Here is an 18,335-nt window from a genome sequence, read left to right as displayed (position 1 = left end):
AGATTTTCTATGGATGGTACACGGTCCACACAACATTATTTCAGTTGAATTATTTCTTCTGAAGTGAGACTCAGATAACACAAAATATTTCCATTTGAAAAGAAAGCATTAACTAAGACTATTCCACCTCAATTAAACCTTCAACCCCATTTACCAGAGGATGCATGGATAAGCTGTGGTCTATCGAAGGTCTGCATACCAAGACAAGGGAAACAATAGATCAGAAAGCTGAGAAGGATATTTGGCTGTAATGAACATTGACCCAATTAGAGGAAGATCCAACAATATGTAATTGACACAATTGAATTCCTCTCCCAGCATATTAAGCCAGCGACAGCCAATCGCCGTCTTCAAACAAACTATGCATTGTCTGCCAGTTGAATAGTTTTCCAGAACAGGATGTCCCTAATGGGCAGAAATTATTATACACCCCAAATGTGCCATTATCAAAATGAAACAAAAGCAATGACTCTCAAAAATGAAGCATTGAGAAAAAACAATTTTCAGTATGCTAATTTAGTATTGTCATTCTTGTGAAAGAAATAATGAAAATATGATCATTATGATTACTTTATGAGTTGGGTGAACTTTAACTGAACTCTCTATTCTATCACAGATGTATTTCAAACAGGCACATTCCAAAACAAAACCAGGCAACTCAGACCTAGACTCAGACCACCCATACTATAGATCTAGACCTAGACCCAAAACACCCATATTATAGATGTAAACCTACATTTAAATTACATTTATTCATTTAGCAGACGCTTTTATCTAAAGCGACTTCCAAGAGAGAGCTTTACAAAGTGCATAGGTCAATGATCATAACAACGAGATAGCCCCAAACATTGTGGGTAGCCAAAACATGAAGCATACATTGTGAAAAACCAAATAAGTGCCAAAGGCCAGAACCACAAGAGCATGTAGTTAAACAAGTTAAAATTAAACAACATGAACTTCAAAAGTGCAAGAGTGTACCTGTAGAAAAAGCAAGCAACAATAATATATTTCACAGCGAGTACAAGAATTTTAAATCAGTTACAACTAACCAACAAGAGCAACAAGTCTCTCAATAAGAGTCATTTGTGATCCTGGAAGAAACTAACATCAGGTCCAGCAAATCATCCCAAAGTACCGTTGTACTCCCGAAACAAGTGCGTCTTGAGCCTTTTCTTAAACCTAGACCCAGACCACCCATATTATAGATCTAAACCCAACACGTATAGACCCACTCCTAGACAAAGACTACAAATCCACTCACTGAAGCAAAAATTATATTAAGATCCAGCCCTTTTTCAGACCCTGTCCCAGTCCCAGACTGTCTCGAACAAGACACAACAAAAAACAGCGACCATGGGTCAAGGCCTAGCTTCCACACTGAAGGCAGGATAAGAAGAGCATTCCTCCCCCATGGAGAGAACTGACTGTGAACCCTGCCTCTCCTCATCTGGCTGCTCCTCCAGTGTACCGGTGCCAGGCTCCCGAGGTTCTCTCTGGTGTGACCAGGTGCAGAGATTTCATTATTCAAGGATAGGACATGTCCCACTTACTGAAAACATCAAATCTGTCCCCCCTCCCCCTTCCCACCACACACTTTCTTCACAAGAAAATCATATCTAACGACCGCATCTTCAGATATTTAATAAAAGCTGTCCCACCCACGTCTGAAAAGAAACCTGTGCACCTGGGTGAGAGGATGAATGCACCTGGGTGAGAGGATGAATGCACCTGGGTGAGAGGATGAATGCCCCTGGGTGAGAGGATGAATGCACCTGGGTGAGAGGATGAATGCACCTGGGTGAGAGGATGAATGCACCTGGGTGAGAGGATGAATGCCCCTGGGTGAGAGGATGAATGCACCTGGGTGAGAGGATGAATGCCCCTGGGTGAGAGAATGAATGCCCCTGGGTGAGAGGATGAATGCCCCTGGGTGTGAGGATGAATGCCCCTGGGTGAGAGGATGAATGCACCTGGGTGAGAGGATGAATGCACCTGGGTGAGAGGATGAATGCCCCTGGGTGTGAGGATGAATGCACCTGGGTGAGAGGATGAATGCCCCTGGGTGAGAGGATGAATGCACCTGGGTGAGAGGATGAATGCCCCTGGGTGAGAGGATGAATGCACCTGGGTGAGAGGATGAATGCACCTGGGTGTGAGGATGAATGCCCCTGGGTGAGAGGATGAATGCCCCTGGGTGAGAGGATGAATGCACCTGGGTGAGAGGATGAATGCACCTGGGTGTGAGGATGAATGCACCTGGGTGAGAGGATGAATGCCCCTGGGTGAGAGGATGAATGCCCCTGGGTGAGAGGATGAATGCCCCTGGGTGAGAGAATGAATGCCCCTGGGTGAGAGAATGAATCGCTGCGGGTGCAAACGGCCGTGTTTCAGCCAAATGTTTCAGACACTCACATCATGGTGACGTTCACAGCCACGGCGGGAACGTCCTGGAGCTGAGCGCCGTCACAGTCCAGTTCCAGGTCTCGGCACTGACACCGATCAGGAACCAGGCCCAACACTGAAGTAAGGAAAGTGTCACAATTCACAGCTGGTGCTGTCAAACAGCCTGAGTAGCAAGAACTAACAATAACCTCCCCGAAAAAAAAGTTTTACTCAGGAACAGACAGTAGAACTGAAGATGTGTGTGTGCGTAAAACAAATTTATGGTAGAGGTTCTGTACCAGATGGACGTGATATGTTTTAATGCAGAATGACTTTCACTCTGAAAAACTGGGAGGGAAAATATGGAAGAATTAACAGTTAAATACCACACAAGTGTTCTGCTCAGCTGGAACGAATTGTGCGTAATTGGCATTGTCAAACACTATACAGAAGAATTCTGTAATCTCAGCCTGGTTGTATTAAACTAGAACCATGTCCTGCCAGATTGTCAGATTGGTTTCCAACATCCATCTCAGTGGCTCCTTCAAAGCTCAAAAGTGTTTTTGGAGACATATCCCCTACTCCACATCTGCGATTGAGATCTATTAGCATCTCAAGAGAAGCACCTTTAATAATTTAAACTTGTGAAACTTGCATAATTACTTCCAATACATCCCCATTCATTTGAATGCCGGCCCTCAAAAAACTTGTTCAAGATTTTGTAGGACAAAATAGCAGGGAAAAACCATGTCTGAACTCTCAAATTATCATAACAATTGTACCAAACAGTGTTAATCAGTTTAGTTCATTATTTACCAACCCTTTTAGTTATTTACTTAGTTAGATAATTAGTTTGTTTATTTAAACTATTCACCATCTGTTTTAAAGCTATGTACGTGATTGTGCAGTATTCTTGATACAATATGGATTTTTTTGTGACCCACTCAACACTTCCCTTGGCCATGACAGGCTTATGAATATGGACTATCACAAACCCAAATCTTAGTCCCATCAAACAGTTACTGGGGCCAAGGATGCACACAGCGTGATCAAAGGATGGTAAAATAATCCCATGGTATGGGGGTGCTCTATGTAGGCCACTAAATTAAAAGTGGAACACAGAACCCAAGTCAAATGATTCAGCAAGTCTTTACATGAGTCAAACGTCTGGATAACTGGCAGAACAAATTGAGTGTCTTTCATTTTTTTCTTGTGCTCACTATTTCCAAACGATGCCTGCCATGGATAGAAGCACTCTTAAAACTTAGAATTGACTATGAGAATAAATCGCTAGCACAGGAGCCAACAGAGACATGCTGATAAATCACATTGTTTGTTACACAATGTAAATCCTTAGCTGTACAAGCAAGGGCGCAGTTTGTGCGTGTGTGTGTGTGTGTGTTTGTGTTTGTGTGGGGGGTAACCCCCCAATATTCAAACCAAATCTACACCCTTACAAGTAGGCTAAATCTTGTATCTTTTTAAATAAAAATGTCAGGTAAGAGCCTCTCAATGCAAAAGGAAAGGCAAACACATTAGGCCTACATTGTGCAAGTATGCATGACGATCCAAGCGTCAGTTTCCACATGAAGAATAGCAGGCCGTGCAGAGGAGGTTACTGTCAGCCAGCCCTCATTGTACCGCGAAATAAATAATAAAAAACGTTTGCACAGCAGGGATATAAACAAAGACCTAGTGCCCTTGAAAGATAGGCTGATGCTCGTTCTAAAGTGCTTATGCTGTGCTATCGAGATATTCAGGTTTTGAAAGAAGCACTTGTATGGAAAAAGATAACATTAGAACATGGCTACGGAGCACAAAAAAAGAAAATAATGAATACATGAATTCACTATTTTAAAATGCTAAGTCTATATATATATATATATTCTACCCGTGCTGGGGAATGGGCTAATGCCGTAAGAACAGCAGCCAACGTTAAAGCGAACTCCTAGCGATAGGCTTCTGTATAAAATGCGTGTCAAGGTGAGGTTCTACTTCTACTATTCATTTGAACGTGTGTGGAAACCTACGATGGCTAATGTTTTATTATTTATTGTATTCATCACTGTCTTTGGTTTAATCTTCATTATGGGGATGGATAGCTTAGTTGTAGATCCTTTACACATTTACATTTAGTCATTTAGCAGACGCTCTTATCCAGAGCGTCTGCACCCCACCCTCTCTGTGCTAAATGAACATTATAGGGTGAGTTAGGTGTAGTTAGCGGTAGCTGCAAACTAAGTGTCACATTATATAAAAAATGATTTTTAGTTGGAAGTGATTCATAACAATGAGAAGCCTATATTGTAGTTCTGGGCAATGAAGATCTGTTTCTCATGTTAATCTTTTGGATGTACCACGATCGTGGCAGGAGAGCAGTTTCCGGCAGAGCAGGAGAGAGAGATGCCAGACAGGCTATCAACTCAAGAGTAGCAGGTGAGACGATAAAATGTGTCTTCAGTCTACAGACTTCGTCTAATGATCTGTTACTGAGTGAATATATTTGAATGATCACATCACAAGTATAGGCCCTTCTTTGCAGTTTATTAGACTGGACGTCTCCCTATTTTAAGTGAAAAAAAGATGAGAAAAGGTAGCCTACCTTGGGAAATTTGCATAAGTAGAAAAAAAAAGAGTTCAATCACAGTATGAGTATAAGAAATGCCCCTCGCCCATAAGGGCGTGTCCCCTCCCCAAAATCAAACGTGTTGCTATGCCAATGTGTGAGGTGTGCGACTGTTATGTAGATCGTTTTATCTCCCAAATTGAAATAAATCACAGATCTGACACAAAAAGCAGGAGTAATGACTGGAAAAGATTGATAGTCTAAAACAGCCATGATAGAACCTTTTTTACATTTCATACATTTGAAATCCGTCTGAAATATAAAATTCTCTGCATAAAATTCATTGAATTAAAATTAGATAACGGCTCACACCCACAAACAATGCAATAGCAGTTGGTGTAATAAGAAAGGGTTAGGGTTAAGAAAAAACACCCAAAATATTTATGGTACTCATTTCCATGTGTGTTTTCATCTCCCTAATTTCATTCGAAACAGTGGAATTGCACGACATAACTTTTCATATGTATTGAGTTTGATATTGAGAAGTTGTCTCTCTTTAAATAATGGAGGTATACAGTAACTCCGGTTTGAGAGAAGACCACACAATAACCAGCTACTAGCACACAATCTTGCCATCAGCCAATCATTTCAATCACACATCTGATTCATATCTGCAAATCACAGTTTACAGCTGAGAACAGGCCGTAGGTAACAAAATACAATCAACCACCATCTCACTTGTTAGTTTCTATTCCTGTCTCACCACCTCCCCATCTCACCGCTCTCTCTCTCTCTCTCTCACTCCACTTCTCCTCTCCTCCTCTCTCTCTCTCTCTCTCTCTCTCTCTCTCAATCTCCACTTCTCCATCTCTGCTCTCCTCCTTTACTCTAACCCTAAAGTACAAACAAAATACAAACATGTAAACAGATCTTAGTAATGTAATTTCATCTCGAATATTCAAATAAGCAGGAAGTATTCCGAACGCGCATCAAATACATTTTGATGGTTTGCCCTTTTCCTTTGGAAAAGTCAGTCCTGACCACTTCAGTAAATAGAGAATGTAGGTCAACATTCCTACTAAGTAATTGCTTTCACTGTTTGCATAAAAGTTTTCTAATCATGAAGTCTGTAGACATAATAAAGCCATGGCAAACAAAATACCTCACAGGCAGACTGAACAATCCTGACTTTATACTTAATGTTAATTTCTCTATCATCAATTACAAGATGAGCAGTAAATCCATGCCAGTATTTGTCATATTGGTGTGTTATTTTCATGCATTGAAAGAAAGGAAAAAAAAACTATTGTACTGTAGATGCCTGCACTTAATTGATACAGTTTTTCTTGTAAGAGTACAATTCCCAGGTCATAGAAACATCCTCATTATAGGATAAAGGTGTACAGTTATTTAGTATGTGTAGAGTGAAGAACTACTTTGTACTCACAGCACGTATTGGATTTGGTTCCAAGGTCGTAGTTTGGGATCCCAAAGTATTTGTCGAAGAGATGAGGCCACCCATTGTTGTCTCCTAGGAAAAATATATATTAAGCACAATATGACAAAACTCATCACCCATTACAAATAGCAACCCAAGAGCAAAAGTCGACATAGAGTCAAGTTCTTTACATTTTCATTATTAATTCAGTCCATCTCTCATTTACCGCCCTTGCATGTCCTAGAAAGTATGACCTTGGTAGCCCTTAATGACTCTTTTGATACCATACAGGAATTTTAATTTAAAAAGTTTTTTCTTACACAGCTGAAGGATACATACACATTGACCTTTGGGTTCAGTTTCTAGTAAACAGATCAAGTCAACGTGTTTTGACACAGAGAAGTCATTACTCTGACAAGAAAAATCTGTCAACATTAAAAAGTTCCATTTATGTGTGCAAATGGACCTGATGTTTTGTTTCTTTTTAGCCATGGCCTCATCAATCACAACTGCCACGCATTTGAAAAGTTAAGCATATATTTTCTCCTTCAGTGATGCACCAGTAAAAGATTTAAATGTGTAGGCTGGTTATTTTATGTGAGGAATATGGTCTTTCATCAGCCAATGTCCATTTCTATGTCATCGTTCCTTCCCCCTTCAGCTGGGATGGGTATAGCTCAGTGGTAGGGTTTTTCTGTTTGATTACAGATCAAGAAGTTGCAGGTTCAAATCTTCCTCAGTGTGTTATTTGTTATTTTGAATCAAAGAGTCTGCTAAATGAGCACATTATTATGGCATACGACTGCTTCTTAAACTTCATACTGTGAATTTATGTACATCCTTTATCCTCTTCATTTATTTAAGTCATATTGTACACATTTTATTGTATTTTAGTATTCTGTATTAGAATGTTTATTTTGTATCTTAATGTATATATATTTTGTTGTATTTCAGTACTTGTTTTATCCAATTACCATCTTTATTGTTGTTATAATAATAATAATAATAATAGATTTTATTTGTAACACACTTTAGATTTTAAACAAATCTCAGTGCTAATGCACCAACCTACCAAAGCATATTTCTCGTATGTGTAAACTTACTTGGCAATAAACAGGATTCTGACTCGGATCTTGATTCTTTATGCATTACCGACACGGAAGTGGGATTTATATATGTATTTAATTACCTCCAACATTTTCCCTTAAAAGCACACACTGTGTTTCAGTAAGTAAACTTATAAAGTTTTGCTTGTGACAGAGAAAGATCTTGGTTTACTCATCTCTCATGTCAACTACACTAATCTCTGTGATTAACATGGCAGCTGCTAAGAAAATAACTACAGTGTTCCACAGTTTTCAGCATTTAACAGGACTAAAGTAAAAGAGTCCCTCGCCTTCCTGAAACTGGATAACCCCCGCTGATAAGCGACAAAGACACACCTAGCCATGCAGGTGAAGTGTGAACAACAGCTATAAACATCTTGATTCTACACATTACAACATTAATAAACATGCAAAAATATATGAAGATTTGTTCATCAGCAGCTGAAATGTTCGCAGATATTTTTCATCTTGTTTTAATAAACGTAGATTCATTTCAGTGTTCATTCCCATCACTAACGTCAGCATTATGCTCTATATTAATGATGAAGACAATGAAGATAATTTATTCAAACAGGTAAAAGAGTTGGAGAGCAATTACATTCTTCTGTAAATCAGAAATCCAAGACTAGTGAATGATTAATAAACAAGAAGCCAATACTTATATATGTCTAGTCATCCATCAACACATGACCACTGAAACTGCAAACAGTGAACACAGTTGTTTCTAAGCTAAATGTGTGCAGACGTATTTCAATGTACAGCACAGTACTTTGAAAAATGGTCTTCATCAGTTCACAATCCGGCTTTCAGATTTACATTTGATAAATGACCGAGAGCTTGTTTTTGCATGCATTCGCTTTCCCACTTAATATTTCAAGTAAGTTTCATCTGCGGGTTTCAACTCTTGAGTTTAAATATTAGCATGACTCATATCTCTATGCAAGAAGCCACTTGACAAAATACAATTTATTCTGCTCATAGTAGAGGCCAGTGCAGTATTAAAGGAAGCACTTGCAGAGAGACATCTTAAGAACATCCCAAAAGATCATTTTGGCAGAAAATAAAGAGGGCAGAAATTGGGCACATCTTAAAATGTAACAGTTTATAAATATTTTATTTCCTTCAATTCAAATGGTGACCTAACAGCATAGCATGCGGTAATTAAATATTAACTTTATGATGACAGAATTGTGACAGTTGTAAAAAACATTAATTTACACTTAATTTATTCACAGCTTCTTCACTTTATGCTCATAACATATTATAACGAAGCAAGGCAGACTATCTACAGCATTTATGATTCACAAATGGTTTTAGGCTTCATAGAAAATATCTACAAAGAACACAGTTCACATGACAACAGATTTGCATATAGATTTGTATAATAGGATAAACTGGATGTTGCATATTGGATTTCATCCCTGCTCTCTCTGACCTTGGAGTTACTGTAAGGATAAATGCTTGTTTATGCAAATCCTGACTATCAGAAAGTGTTGCTGAATAGGTACAGTAATAGTAGTAGAAATCATCTCTCTGCAGTGGCCTTCAACCAAACGCAAAGGCTGTCATTATCTGTCTCTAATTGTCTTCCTCACAGTCCAGTGCAGAGTGCAGTGTGAAAACTGTACTCACACACTGTATATGCATATGCGTATTAACTCCCAAACAGCACACAATCTCTCTTTCCCTCTCTCTCTCCCTCTCTCTTTCTCTATAGTCTTGCAGTCTTACACACACACATTGTACACACACACACACACACACACACAAATACCACACGCACACGCACACAGGCTTGCAATGAGAATGAGTCATCAATCTACCCTGCTGATCAGACCCCCTCCATCTATCTGTGTTTCACACACGCGTGGCTCTTAACTCTGTAGTGGTTTCTTTGAGCAACCACATTCAGCATGTATAGTATCTCCTAAACAGCAGCACCTTGGAACCAGGTGAAAGAGAGGACCAGGGGCCAGTTCTCCGTACGTCGCTAACTCAGTTAGCTGGATTTGATTGTTGACGATTTGTCATCATCTTGGATTGTTCGGTTCTTCGAAGCTCATCCTGGACTTGCTGTCATAGCAACAGGTCCGTAAGCTTAAACCTGCTCTGGAGCAGGTTTATTTTATGTAAACACGAATAGATTGAGGCTTTACAAGCAGAGGTGATACAGGAAGTCTGTCACAGACATGTCTTGTCCGTTTTTACTACAGGAACTTGTTGCAGAAGGTGCAAGAATAATTAGCAGAATTTAACATGAAACCGAATTAATTGCTCATTGCGTGATAGATAGGCTCCTTAAGCACAGCGCGATGTGCTAGCCTATACTTTTTGAGAGGATAGCCTATCGTTTTTTTGTGAGGGTGTCATTTACATAATACATTTGTTGAAACCACATCATATGACATTTAAGATGATAAATGAAAATATGAAAGTATGAAAATAAAAAAAACATAGGCCTAGCTCACTGTAATAAGCGATAAAACGCGTCACTCCTCTACATTTAATTTGGTCTGCTACTTTTTGCCAGCCCTCTTTCTTGGATTTTGCAGACTTTGAGGTGTTCCCTGGCGTTCTGATAAAATCTTCAAATTCGGAGTAACTCTCGAGCAAGCTGTTGCTCTGTTGGCTCTGTTGGGGAAAAAAAAGGGTGCTGATTTTGGCCACGGTAAGCAGCCATAGACTTATGTGAGCAGCCAATAGCAGCGTTGCTGATCAAGGTTTCTACTATCGATACATACCCCCTTTTAGACCAACGTATAACTAAACCCAGACCTCCAGAGAACCTGCCACAATCTCCAGATGTAAATAATAACGACACTGCAGCTGGTGTTCAGTATTGGTTGAATTATTGTGATTAGGTGCACTCTATCTCAGAGGAGAGACTCAGAAAACACAGACCTTGTCTCTGTGAGGAGAGTGTGTGACACAAAAGAACAGGAAGATAAAACAACTTGAAAGAGGTTTAATGCAGGATGTTGGAAATAAAAGCAGATAGGGGTTCTTGCATTTTTCATTGCTATGTTCTGAATCACTCGTTTTCAAAGAAATTGCTCCCCAATCTGCTGGAAGAGTTGTAAATAAGCAGTACAGTTCATAAATTTAAGCACATCTCCCCATCAACTTATGCATTTCTGATTTCTTCTTGTTAAAAACGAACTCTTAGTGACAGATCTGACATTAACTGGCATTAAAAGAACAGGACATGAACTGGCATTAAAATAAGAGGATGTGTCGCGTTGTAGTATTATTTTCTTCCTGAGATTACGCCAAGGTTTTTTTCTCATAACAGAGCAGATAAGCCACGGCCGTACAATATTTCTAGATCTCATTCTCTTTTCACCATCTCCAATCCTCTCCCCTTGTCTCCCTTGAGCCAAAGCCAACCACCACTGATAAATCTGCCTGTGTAGGAGCAGACACTGACAGCCGGAGACGTCGATCTGCCCCAAGGATTTTGCTCGTTAGCAAACAAGTTGGCACGTGTTTGTGTTTTCTGTGGTTTGCAGTCAATGTTGTCGAGTGGATTTATGAAACACAATGAGCCTGTCAAATCCCATAGGAACAGTGCCCTGCAAATGCAGAAAAGCAGATGAATTACCGTGAGGCAGAGTGCAACATTAAATCTCCCTAGGGCAGGTAAGTCAATCTGGGTGATCGTTGGACAAGACAAGATAATATTGTTAGGTTAAACCCATTTGCATGTCATCATCCATTCTTAATTACCCTCTGTGGTGTTGACAACATTTTTTAACAGTGTCTGAAATACTTTGTCCATTCTAGTATTATTAAGGCAGCAGTCATATATCAAAACATTGTTTTGGGCAAAGACGAAGCCAAAAAGCAGAAGCAATTGGATTTGTAGGAAATATCTTTGCTACAATAAATCTCAGTAAGGAAGTCTGCCTACAGTACCACAGAAGTGCTGCATCTGAACAGGGAAGCTATGATAAGGTAGAGGTACTATTTGTGTCAACTCCTATTTGAAACCCATCTTTGATCCTTTTGTATTTTATCTCCACACCACCTGATCTTCTCAGTAGTGCTTTGGAAAGGTGTTGTTGTTGTCAGTCTAGTCAAGCATGTTGCAAGAGGATTGTCGGTATTCCTCAAATAAAAACCCTTTTATTACAAAGTCGACTCTAGGATCAAGGATGAAGGACGCCACCCCTCAGTTTCTACCCTATATATTTAGGCTTTATGGTGGAGCAGTTAGACCCCATCTCTAACCCTAGCCCTAACCCCATCCCTTGCTCCAACTCTAACCCTAGCCCTAACCCCATCCCTCGACCCATCTCTAACCCTTGCCCTAACCCCATCCCTCGACCCATCTCTAACCCTAGCTCTAATCCCATCCCTCGACCCATCTCTAACTCTAGCCCTAATCCCCGTATTGTGACTTGTTAATGCTCAGCAAATGATAAAGAGTTGGAGGCTAACTGTAACCCTGGCGCACTCACCTTAGATCTGGGGCCTCGTCAGAATAGTCAAGCATGATAATTAGCGACCATCTGAGCTGACATTCTGTGCCAAGTGCCAAGTCAGCCCCCTGACTGCACAATGAAGGAATGATCAGATTTCTATTTAGTATTAATCAGTGAGACAAGTTTGCACGGCCGGCCCAACAAATCAGTGAATCAGTTCCTCATTGATTGAAATGTATTCAAAGTGAATAGCCCTCCACATGATTGCACTATTAACTAATTAGGAAAGCACTGACGTCAAACCACAATACAAATGACCAAGTATTCAATTACCCATAATATCCAGCCTAACCTCAAAAAACTAATTTTTCACCTGCACAGCACAAGTTTAGACCAGTATGAATTGATCTTTAATCACAATGCACTATTGCACAATGCACTTTTTGAATTAAAAGCGTCAGCTAAATTAATGAATCTTATTGAGGGATTTGTTGCTCTTATTGGTTAGTTGTAACTGATTTAACTTGTTGTACTCGTTGTGAATTATATTATTGTTGCTTGCTTTCCTACAGGTACACTCTTGCACTTTTGAGGTTCATGTTGTTTAATTGTAACTTGTTTAACTACATGCTCTTATGTTTCTTCCCATTGGCACTTATTTGCTTTTCACAATGTATGTTTCATGTTTTGGCTACCCACAATGTTTTTGGGGCTATCTCGTTGTTTATGATCATTGACCTATGCACTTTTGTAAAGCTCTCTCTTGGAAGTCGCTTTGGATAAAAGCGTACATGTAAAATGTAATGTAATGACTGTGAAGCATGGTCCTTTGCGTGGTCCTTTCCAGGTACACCCTTAGTATGCCGTCTCACAGTACAACTGGGGTTTGTAGGTTTCATGTGAGATTGCCTGACCCTTTCAGAATCTCTAGCATATTTGCTCAGCCTGAGAATGCCTAACCTTTGCTTATTTCCTGCACCACTGGCTCGCGAGGATCATGGGCAGAGGTGGCTTGAACTACAAATATTTTCTCAATAGCCCTGAATCTTTTAGCTTAAAATTTGTGTTGTCCTTTTCGGCAATATAACAATATGAGTGTTTATATTACATAAAAACAAAAAAACAATTTTCCGCTCAAATTGATGCTAAAAGATTTCCCTTGCTCGCATTACAGGTGTGTCCCTATCAAAGCGCACATCAAACCTAGACAAGGTCCTACATTTTGGCTGAGCCCCAAATGTTTACAATATCTGGCTCCGCCCCTGGATTTGCAAAGCATTGAATTTGAATTGTCATCCCAAAGACTCAAGAGAATGAAAACTATGAACTTGTACTAAAGCACTTTGAGGATCGTCATGGTCACCAGCCGCCCAGTAAGTTCTTAATAAGCAATGACAAGGCAACTTTTAATTAGCAAAGACAGCAGTGAGGCGAAACTTTTTTGTTCAGACAAGTCTTTGTTTTTTTTCTGCTTCTTACTGATGTGAATGATACAAAAAATGTGCAATCCTTATCCATGGAGAAATGGGACAGTGTCTACTTTAAAAATAAATAATAAATGCAATGCAGCTGTTTGATTGGTAATATTAGGAATTAATTCACTTGGTGGAATTCAAATTGTGTCGCATTGAAAATCAGTGGTAATCTTGCTTAACATACCGCATGCTGTATTCACCAGAAAATTTTTCTTGATTGAGCCGGCTATCAACATAATTGACAGGTGTGAAATAGAACAGTCGTCTGAACTTTTACTACTTAATCTCATAATGAATTTCACACAGTAAACACTTTCAACGTCTGACGAATTAGGAGAAGACTTTTGAAAATACAAGATACGTATTTACAGTATTTTGGAAATTACACTTTGCTCAGGAAGTTCCTGCACGCCGGTCCTTTTAACATTGTTGCTGTTATTTGTCTTTGTAGACCCCTTGCTTTAGAAAGATGGGAAAAGAAAAATCAGGATATGGCTGAACAAGCTCCAGGATCGCAGGTCCCTCTGACAATGCAGCAGCAACAGGAGACAAGAGAGCTGAGCATTTTCTTCTCAGTGATTCCTTTGAGTACAACGGTAGCTGTGCAGCGCTGAATAACCTTCCACAGACTATTTGCCCATCAGACCTGACATTTCCTTTACAAAGGGGTTTATCAATGACCTTTAATTGCACCTTTGTAACTAAATATACACTGTCTTATCTCTAAAAAAGTAAAGATATGACAGAAGTCTTGACACATACCATTCACTAGATATAGGTAACTGTTGTATTGTCCAGACTGCATGAGTGAACATGTACTGCAATTCATCTTTTTCCATGGATAACAGATAAAAATGTAGTTACGCAATACAATACTGATCTTCAGTCACATAGTGTTGCAACAAAATTTAGGCAAGCTAAATAAACTGACACCATAAGAGATGAATAAGTAGCAAAAGCACATCATCAAGATCCAGTAGGAAAACTTTTGAAATCATGAAACTATGAGTGCAAGGAGACTCGTCACACAGATCAGGTGTAACTGCATCAGTAGAAGATAAAAACACAGAATCATTGTGTCTGTTAATGACACATTTAAGATAATATATGATATCGGCTAATGGTGGGTTAACTTTGTTTAAATCATTTGGTTTGTTCACATGATATTGACTGACGGTACAAAACTGTCACACTCTCATTCTATTTCCTGAACTTTACTTGATGAAATTTTTTTTTATAAACTTCACAGGATTGACACTTTATTTTCAAAGTCTGGAGTGCAGCGATGAAAGCGAGCCACAGACCGAACACAACATATCATCAAAAAATTGTTTTTTTAATAAATGGAGCAAATAAGGAAAGAAAAAAAGTCTGATTGTGACTCACCGCAGTTTTCTTCATCAGCTTGATTTCCACAGTCATCAACACCATTGCAGTGAAGAAGCTGAGGCAGGCATGCGCTCAGATTCCCGCAGGGGAAATAGCCAAGGGGGCAGATAGCCTTCTCCTCTGAGATGTTGAATGACGTGAACATCGCTGAAAGATCAAAAGAAGGATCAAAATTTAAAAAATGTGCCTACTTAGATAGATACACAAGATCACAGCCTTAAGAAAGAAAAGGCTGGCAACCTAATCGTTCACCCAAGGGATACCTAGGAAAACTTGCTTGTCAGTTAATCAGACCTTTTATCCATGTTTGAATAAATAGCCGATCATGTAGATACGAGATATACAAAACAAGAACACTACCACTGTGTGTATGGCGTTACCCTTTCGTAAACGTTATTATCTGTGAACTCGAACTAAAGTGAAGACAAGATTTTGTCAATTGAGAACCTGATGAGAGAAGGGACTTTATATTGATCGTTTATATATTTATCCCCCCCCCCCCCCCGTAAATTTCACACAATAAACTAGCATCTGTGAGTCAGTATCGTTCACTCCAATTCATTCATATCCCATATCCAAAAGCTCTCATCCTGATATGCTCAATAGTGTATTGACAGTAGAGATTACATCCCAATGCTCTGAGCAATGATTGACCAAGAGCACAGGACCTGATCTAAGATGACAACTCTTTTTGACAGCTATCAACAGCTTGACCCAACAGCTTGGCCTGTACTGTGTCCTCAGAAGAGTCCAACTTCAAGCATTTCATAATGACAATCTATACTCCATGAAATTGTCTCTGGCCTCATCACATTACCCAAGTCTTCTCAGTAACAGACAAATGCGAGAGAGAACATTGAGAGAGTTTGCACCTAAGACCTTTTTGACAACCTTTCGTTTTCGTGGTGAGCGATAACATGAGGCACAGTCACAGTTATTGAGCTGAGATGTTACTCTGTGATGAACAAGTTCAAAAGGTTCAATTGTTGTTGTGTTGTGGACATAACCTCAGCAGCTGTGCATCTGAATAGACCTGGCATCATACATTCGTCATCCAGTTAAAGGTCTCTGTATTGCATGGGGTTCAGATGGCCGAGCGGTTAGGGAATAGGGCTATTAATAAGAAGGTTGCTTGTTCGATTTCCGGCTGTGCCAAATGACGTTGTGTCTTTGGGCAAGGAACTTCACCCTACTTGCCTCGGGGGAATGTCCCTGTACTTACTGTAAGTCGCTCTGGATAAGAGCGTCTGCTAAATGACAAAATTTAAATGTATTGCACTTCACTGTGATCCGACTCTGCTTTGAGCAGCATTTTCTAGAGCATTCACTATACCCAAGCCTTTCTGAGCATTTGGCATTTAATGTTCCACTGTCCATTTCGAACATTGTGCTATTTAAATACTTCAGCAACAACAAAAATGTGGTCCTTCAATAAATGTCTTAATTGCGTGCAGATAAAAAGAATCCTGCTATTTCATTGGCATGTTCAAGGTCTGGGCACGATAGAACATCTGCCATGTTTTGACAAACACTTTGCCAGCATTTTTTTTTCCTGTCATCTGATGTTGCCTGGGACAACTAGTTTCAGGCCTCTAGTTTCAGGCCATTTCCAGCACTGGCATTGCAGAAGATCCTTCACCCTACATCAACTGTGTAAGAAAAGATGGTTGTTGATGATTCTTGTTCTACAATGTTTCAAATCTATTGTAGGTTCAACTCAATTGCAATAGGTCAGATGTTGAGATGCTTTGACCTGAAAGCTCCACATCTCCATTAAAACTGTACGGTAATGTACAGGAAAGTGCACCATGGTGCATATCAATGGGATTATGCTGCATTTTCCATATGCAAATCCCCTTATGCTGAAGTCTGTCTAACACTGATCTGTGAACAGTGAACAAGATCTGTGTAAAAGTGTAGTGTCCTCTCTAAGATCTGTGCATTTACATTTACATTTATTCATTTTTAGCAGACGCTTTTATCCAAATTTAGTAGGTCATCAATATCTTTCAAGATTAATCGATGTACCAAATTTAAACCGGTTTAAACAGGTTGTTGGAATTCTCATATTGATGTTGTACTGGTTATATTGTACAGGGTGTCTCAAAAATAGAGAATGAGGTGACAGAATGAGTTCCTGTTTTGGGAAAAATACCCAGAACTTGCCTGGAGCCAGACACCTATTTATACAGGATTGGATGTGAATAGGTGGTTCATTCAGGTACTGTTTCTCTGTAGATACCCTTCACGTCACCCCTTCCCTCACACAAAGAAATAAAAAGATGATAAATGTTTAAAAAGCGTTAACATGTGATGACTCAAACTCAGCAACAGTAGCGATGCATCAAGCTCACAAAAGCCTTTCTATTTTATGTGAAAAGAGTACCTGAAAATGAAACCGTGTCGATAACAATCGTAATATAAGTACCAAAATGGATTAACTCTGATACCCACAACGACAGACCTGTAGCTGAAGAAGCACACCGGAATTGAAAAACGTTATCGACTTCACAGACACACATAAAAGCTGAATTGGCCAAAATTCACATGCCAACCAATCAACTGCACAGCAGCCCTCTTCGTCTTAGAATTTAGCAAATACTTTTGGCAAATACAACAGTTTGGCTTAAAAAACTAGAAATACATTTAAAAAAACGTATTACAAAACTTATCCACCAAGATCTTACGGTAACACAATTAAGAGAAATAAGTAAAATTCTCAGAGTTGACTCAAGTGTGCAACTTACGTGACACTCCGTAACAGAGAAACAACGCGACCAAAGACTTCATCATTCAACATTTATGTCAAAGAATAAGAGAGGAAACGGCTAGTCCGGGGTGTTTTCAGTTGTCGGAAAATATTAACGAAGTGGATTTAGCCCCAAAAAGGTAGCCAACTTCACAATTTAATTCAATAGCTTAGGTAAATAATCAGCATGAATGATTGTAGAAGGAAACAACAGCTGATCTACTAGTGTTGTCTACACTGGTTCTAGGAATGACTTGCCATCACTGACGCACCGAAACCACCACTGGCGCTTTTTGCACCATAGAGCATCGTGTGTCTCCCTATGTGTGTGTGAGTGTGGTTGTGTGTAAAAGGGAGCAAAAGAGAGAGAGAGAGAGAGAGGGGGGGGGGGGGGGGGAGGGCTGAGAGTGTCAGTGCGAGCGAGGAGAGTTGGAGGGACATTTTTGTCCTGAAAGACATTTCCGAACGTGTCCATGTATAATGTCCAATTAATTTTGTATTGTACATCACAATTAATCGAATAAATCTCGTGGCAAATCGGACACCTTTACAGTCATCCAGCATTGAATCAATCTAATTGGATTGGTCCAGCTAAGCTCGAGTTCGCTCTTCGTTTGTAACAAATGTGCGAACCCTGTGACGTAACAGGTGATACACAATTACAATGTTAATTTCGTGGTAAACGTCTGAAGTTACACACATCAAAGACGAAAACAGCTGACGCAGGTATGAGACAGGCACGCACATTACCGTGGAGCCAGATCCAAATATGTATTTTCTGAGGTTTTGACAAGTAGTGGATGGAT

General features: G+C 39.6%; 1 protein-coding gene across 1 annotated transcript in view; it reads right to left on the bottom strand.

Annotated features, from left to right (window-relative positions):
• The window catches only part of rxfp1 (relaxin family peptide receptor 1), a 28,102-nt gene extending 10,529 nt beyond the window's left edge, over window positions 1–17,573 (bottom strand). The window contains exons 1-4 of the mRNA XM_067247139.1: window positions 17,528–17,573; window positions 14,778–14,927; window positions 6,396–6,479; window positions 2,413–2,518 (exon numbers count right to left, since the gene is read on the bottom strand). Coding sequence (XP_067103240.1) covers window positions 2,413–2,518; window positions 6,396–6,479; window positions 14,778–14,927; window positions 17,528–17,573 — 386 coding nt within the window. The remainder of the gene's footprint in view (window positions 1–2,412; window positions 2,519–6,395; window positions 6,480–14,777; window positions 14,928–17,527) is intronic.
• Window positions 17,574–18,335: the final 762 nt, after the last annotated feature.

The sequence above is a fragment of the Osmerus mordax genome, chromosome 12 (genome assembly GCF_038355195.1).
Source record: "Osmerus mordax isolate fOsmMor3 chromosome 12, fOsmMor3.pri, whole genome shotgun sequence".
NCBI lineage: Eukaryota > Metazoa > Chordata > Actinopteri > Osmeriformes > Osmeridae > Osmerus > Osmerus mordax.
Note: the sequence above shows the minus strand (reverse complement) of the source record. Positions and strands in the feature narration are given on the sequence as shown.